Here is a 5,769-nt window from a genome sequence, read left to right on the forward strand (position 1 = left end):
GAGTGAGCACAACTGCAGATATTGTGCAATAGCAGTGATCTTCAAGGTGTTGCAACTGCGGAAAGGACCCAATTTTGGCACAACGGCTGTCTAAGCTGCTGGATTCAGCAATGTTTTGTTGGAAACGCTGTACAAAATTTCTACCAAGTCTGAGATCAGTGCAATGCGCCAATTTTTATTCATCCCGATGGTGGAAACCACGATCAGCGAGCGCGATTATTTGTCGGCAAAAGTGCTGTACCAAAAACGAAATCTACTATGTCACCTGCTAGAGACTAATAAGGTACCTTTAGTATACAAGCTAAAAGCACATGGTCAGCAATGTGAAGGGAGGATTTTCATCGAAGGGTGCACTGGAGGCAGAGTAAACTACCATAAACCATGACGTACACTCCTGAAACACTGCGCTTAAAACAAGTAAAATATTTTAGAGGTGTGGTCACATGGTGGGCTACTCTGATAATGGCTGGTTTCACCACAGGATGGCTTTTTACGCGAGATTCAGTGCCAAATTAAAATTATAAATCCTTGTTTCTTTGACATTACAATGCTCCATTCTTACAGTATGAGGCACAGCCTTTTCATTTCCGCTATGACATGTTTTGGTCAGCGGTCGGTCCCTTTAAGGGGGGAAGCTGGTCTTAGAAAAAAAATTATTAATGAAGTCACAATTATGAAATCTTCAGGGAACATGTATTTTTGCGTGCTGATTCCAAATATGGAATTTAATTTAATGTACAACAAGTCCTTGTGGACTTGATGCAATATGTTATGTAACTTTTTGTGGAGAGCTTCAACGAAATTTTGCTGCAGGGAACTTGCTAGAACGTATGCCGTCCGCTTGTCTTGACAACAAGCTATGCGATAAGGGTAAAATTATTATCCTGCCTATCACAGCTGAGTTACAAGGTTTTAAACTTCATACTTCACAAACAGGAAGAAAAATTGTTTTCCTGTTTCTGTAGTGACAACTTCAAAATTCTATAACTCAACTTCTATTACAGGCAGGATGATAATTTGTTTTATTGCATAGCTCAATGTCAGGAGAAACCATTGGCATGCATTCTAGCAAGTTCCCTGCAGCAGGATTTCTTGAAAGCTCTCCACAAAAAGTTACAATATTATTGCATAAGTGCTCAAGAAATTGTTGCACATGAAATTAAATTCCATATTTCGAATCAGCTCGCAAAAATACATGTTCCCCGAAGGTTTCATAATTGTGATTTCATTAACAAAGATTTTTTTCTAAGACCCTCTTCCCCTCTTAAGCATAGCGTGATCCCCTAATGCGGGAACCCAAGTACACATACGCAGTGGCAGATGTGCACCCCTTTGGGCCATCTGTGCATGTGTACTTGGCACCTCCCATTGGCGGATCATGGATCGCACCAAACTAGAGCACAAATGTGCAACAGAAGGACATCTCTTCCACCTAACATCTGAAAAAATCGGCAATGCTGAAGGAAACTGTTCACAATTGCTTTGGAACAATTCAAACTAGGAGTAACCAGAAGATGGTGCAATAGAAAATGTGTATGAATTCTTTTATTTCTATGCTATACAGGCACAAGATTAAGGAACAAGAAAAATGTGTGTGAAAATGCCCAGCTTCTCTGACGACAATGGTACACCTGGACAATGAATAGTCACGGCACTTCTTCCTTAAAAAAAAAAAAAAACTGTACAGTTCCTACGCAGCACTTGTGACGTGTCTTAGACGACTTCGCATGTTCCACCGGCCATTTCAATGCTTGCTTTTAGCTTTTCAGCTTCGTCTTTTGCCAAGTCCGCTTTCACTATCTGGGGCAGACTTTCCACAAACTTTTTGGCCTGGAAAACAGTAGAAGCATTTTCTGTTTTAAGCAACACATTTCAAGACAAGTGGCACAGAAAACCAAACTGACAACACAAATTTGGAATGAAATGCATAAACTGGGAGACCATCGCTGTGTAGCAAGCAGTGTTGACCAGTGGTTGGTTACAATAAGGATAATTAGGGACGAAGTCATTATCAATTACAAACTGCAGCCACTGAAACGAAATCTCAGACACATTAAATACAGGAACATGAATTATACTTCAATTCAAAACACTTTAATGATCTGCAGTGTTCTTTTATTGGTCAGTGCATGCATAATTTTCTTTACGAAGTTAATTTTTCATCTATGCTTCACATAGCCTAAAAAAGAAACCGAACTGACAAAGAAAGTGAATGGTATATATAAAAAGACACTGCTCAGTAAATAAAACACGAGAAAGAACTGTGCATAACACACTAAACAGAGAAAAGCAAACGACACATGTGGGTGGCCTTCCAGCACTTGTGTGCAGTCTGCAAGGCAGCATGACATGAGTGCGTGTGTTAGGTTTGACAAAGCAGTCACCAGCAGGTTCTCCGACTCTTAAGACTACACTCATTTGAGCTGGTTTCAGCAAGAAATCTTGTTCCTGGTGCAGATGGCTTGACAGCTAACAGCAAAATCCACAGTAAAACAAACACAACCAGGCTGCAACAGGAAAACAGTACAGCTTGCCGCTTTTCTGCAAGGATGCTGTTGCGAACCAGAGCTCTCTATATTCTTGACACTCCTCCTAAACCTTACTCCTTTCCAAACATTCCACCTTTCATGCTAGGCATCTGGAAGGGGCCATCATGCAGGCGACCGTACCACAACGCAGTAATGTAGCTAAAAGCTACGAAGTACAAGTGGTGGCAGCTTGTAGGAGTGGAACCAAAATACGCGAAATTCTTACCGAAGTGCGAAACTTTTCTCCACAGGATGAACGCAGAAGTGAATGCACGAAGATTATCTCGGCAAAAGGGCATTCATTCTCGGAGGCTATAGGACTGCAACGCAGCTGCTCACAATAGTTCTACACCGTGTTTATCACAAACCTCACAAGCTGGCACCACCGCTTTCTGGTGCAGCCTACTGAAATCATCATCAGTCTTTTGGATGTATATCAGTATGTTGAGCATTCAGTGACATTGATATATGGGCATCAGCTGAAACTTGCACTGCAGTCATTGCAATTAAAGACACTTCCATTCTTAAAGGAAAGAATGCACCATGTACTACATCCACAGATGTACCAGAGTGACGTACCTGCACCAGGTTCATGCCTTCCATGAGGTTCTTCATCTCCTTGATGAGCTGGATCTTCTTGGCCTCGTCAAACTTCAACAGCTTGACGGTGAATGATGTCTGTACCTTAGCTACCTTCTCGCCTTCATCCTCCTGCAGGTTACAGGCACATTTTTTTTTTAATCAAATAAAAATACATCGGTCGTCGCCTCAGTTTAAACCTGGTGAGCCTTAGTTCAAGACTCTTTTGAATAAGCCCGCTTCATGTGGTTTTGAAACTAGAACCCAGAGCAAGAGATGCAATGCATGACAATACATGCACTTGAGTTGTAACCCTGCCACACGAGGAAGGCTGATCTTTAAACTCCCTTCAAACAATGTAGTCTTCACTTACAGGGAGATTCACTCTGTATCACACGGCAGTTCTTAATGGAAGGAAGTTTAAAGAAGCTCCTAGCAAAGGAGATTAATCATCTCCCTCTAAGAATGACATAGTATTCTCGTTTCCAATGTGCATGACTACTGACTAAGTAAATGACATTTTTCTGCAATAATTTTATCTTTACTAAAAATTATATGAGCTTTTGTTGCATAAATTAAGTATTCCGGCTCGGTTAGTTATGACTAATTCTGACGACTGCACTATATTCTCAAACTACGCACTTGGTGGTCTGCCTTGACTATGCCATTTTTGTTTGTTCTGATCTGACACAAGCATGCTCGCACGTATAGCTGCGTAGTGCTACAATGGAAGACGCGTTCACACAGCTTCTGCTAGTGAAGTGTAAGAGTAGAGTTGCAATTCATTGCACAGGCATTGCACGCCACACATGATGTGCAGCAGAAAGGACGAAAGCGCTATGCTTCTCTGAGAACACGTTCGTTTCTCCAAAAATGCTAGTTATTTTTAAGTCTAGATAATTACATTTTATGAGAAAACAAAAAAGTATAAAAACATTTCAGTTTTTAGAACTACTTCGGTGTGTTTGTACTATGTGAACAGTGCCTAATGAGCACTTGGCGGCTCCTCTGAGAGCCCCTCTGAGATACTCGTTGCAAGCCGTGTGACACTGCAACAACTTTTTTTGCGAACAAAATTCCCTAGCGTTCCTTTAGGTTAAGGAAGTTCAAGGGAGCTCCGAGTCCCTGTCACAGGGGTATTACTCTAATTTTTGTTCCCCCTTTTCACTGTACTTCTTAGTTACATAGTTGTAACGGTTCAAGTTCACGTTGCCCAGCCTCGGCTTGCCATTTTACTAAACTCGGGTGCAGCGTACCTCTTAATCCATAGTCACAAACTGTTGACAGACTACTACAGGAGGGAATCACCTCTCCTCCTTGAAACACTGTGACCAAGCAAGGAGAGGGTTCCTAGCGAAAGTAGATGCGCCTTTCCTTTGCTCATAACCTCCTCTCCCTCAGAGAGCTCAGCCAATGAGCGTTTTTCACGGTCGGGCGGACAGACCTGGTAGCCGCGGAATGCAGATAGCAAATGCAGCCCTCTATAAATGATTGCCTCGCTCTATATCTGAAACGATGCATTTGCCCAAGGCCACACTAACCTCCTGCGACGCAGCAGGTGCTGGTGCTGCCCAGGCTCCAGCCATCATGGGTGTCTCTTGAATGTTCAGAGTTTTCTGCAGGAAACGAAATATGAGCAGCAGTTAACATCTTGATTCAATCATTAGCAAATCGCCGGGCTCGAAGCTTGCAAGCCGACACGGCATTCGACACGATGCGCACTAAACGAAAGTTGAAAGTATTTAGGCGTTCACGAACACATGACACAACAAAACAGAACTGTTTCCGCCAGTGCGTTTGGGAGAAAATGCCACCAGTAATGCGAGAACGTAACGCACGTTGCGGGTTTCAAATGCGCCGCACTAACCACCCACCATTGAAATGCACCACGTCTAGCGCAGTGCGTCGCAGAAGTCCACGAATGCGATTATCGAGCTACGCTCGATTGGAGAAGTTTCGAAGGGACGCGGGTACGCGTCATTACCTTGAGAAGGTCGTTCAAGTCGGCGACTTCCATCAGCGTTAGCTTTGAGATGTCGTTCACTATCCTAGCGATTTTCTCGGGGTACTGCCTTTCCTCGTTGCTGGGTGCTGGTTGCGCTAACGCTTCCGTGCTGTACTTCAAAGCAGCCAAAGGAGCTGCAGGGGACCTAAAATTGGAAAGTGAAGCGGGATATGATTTCGTGACCAACCTAAATCACGCTTTGGTAAATGTACAGTACGCGTGTGATGATGAGCGGCGGGACATGTGCTTGGAGAAGATCGTGTGTGGTGCTGGGCGTTTAGATGAGCCTACCTTTTGTGGATCGCTCGCATGCAATGCTTTCCTGTCGACAGGAACGACCCACACCTCCGGGCCATGGTCAGCGAATAGGACATGTTTTAAAGTTGTCAGTAACGGTATTTACTCGCCCGAAAGATTAACCCTCAGCAGCCTCACGCCGCGAAACACATGCTCGGCAGGCCGTAAAGCAGCTCCGCAGCTACGGAAGCCATTCAGCACAAAACACAAACTGAAACGTCAAGCTACTCTTTTACAAGTCAACATAAACTTTGTACAAGAAAACATGATATATTTGGTTTGACAAATAAGTTTTATAAACGTTTTTGGTCTGCTTTTTGGATAAGCGATATTGAGTGCGATCCTGCTATGCGTCTGCTT

General features: G+C 43.3%; 1 protein-coding gene across 1 annotated transcript; it reads right to left on the bottom strand.

The window, feature by feature from the left end:
- Positions 1–1,527: 1,527 nt before the first annotated feature.
- mRpL12 (mitochondrial ribosomal protein L12) lies at positions 1,528–5,593 on the bottom strand. The gene is made up of 5 exons (XM_077633783.1): positions 5,404–5,593; positions 5,092–5,257; positions 4,649–4,723; positions 3,108–3,239; positions 1,528–1,830 (listed from the first exon to the last, which is right to left on the bottom strand). The coding sequence occupies exons 1-5, from the start codon at positions 5,484–5,486 to the stop codon at positions 1,714–1,716; spliced, it is 573 nt and encodes a 190-aa protein (XP_077489909.1). The 5' UTR covers positions 5,487–5,593; the 3' UTR covers positions 1,528–1,713.
- Positions 5,594–5,769: the final 176 nt, after the last annotated feature.

Source organism: Amblyomma americanum, chromosome 8 (genome assembly GCF_052857255.1).
Source record: "Amblyomma americanum isolate KBUSLIRL-KWMA chromosome 8, ASM5285725v1, whole genome shotgun sequence".
Taxonomy (NCBI): domain Eukaryota; kingdom Metazoa; phylum Arthropoda; class Arachnida; order Ixodida; family Ixodidae; genus Amblyomma; species Amblyomma americanum.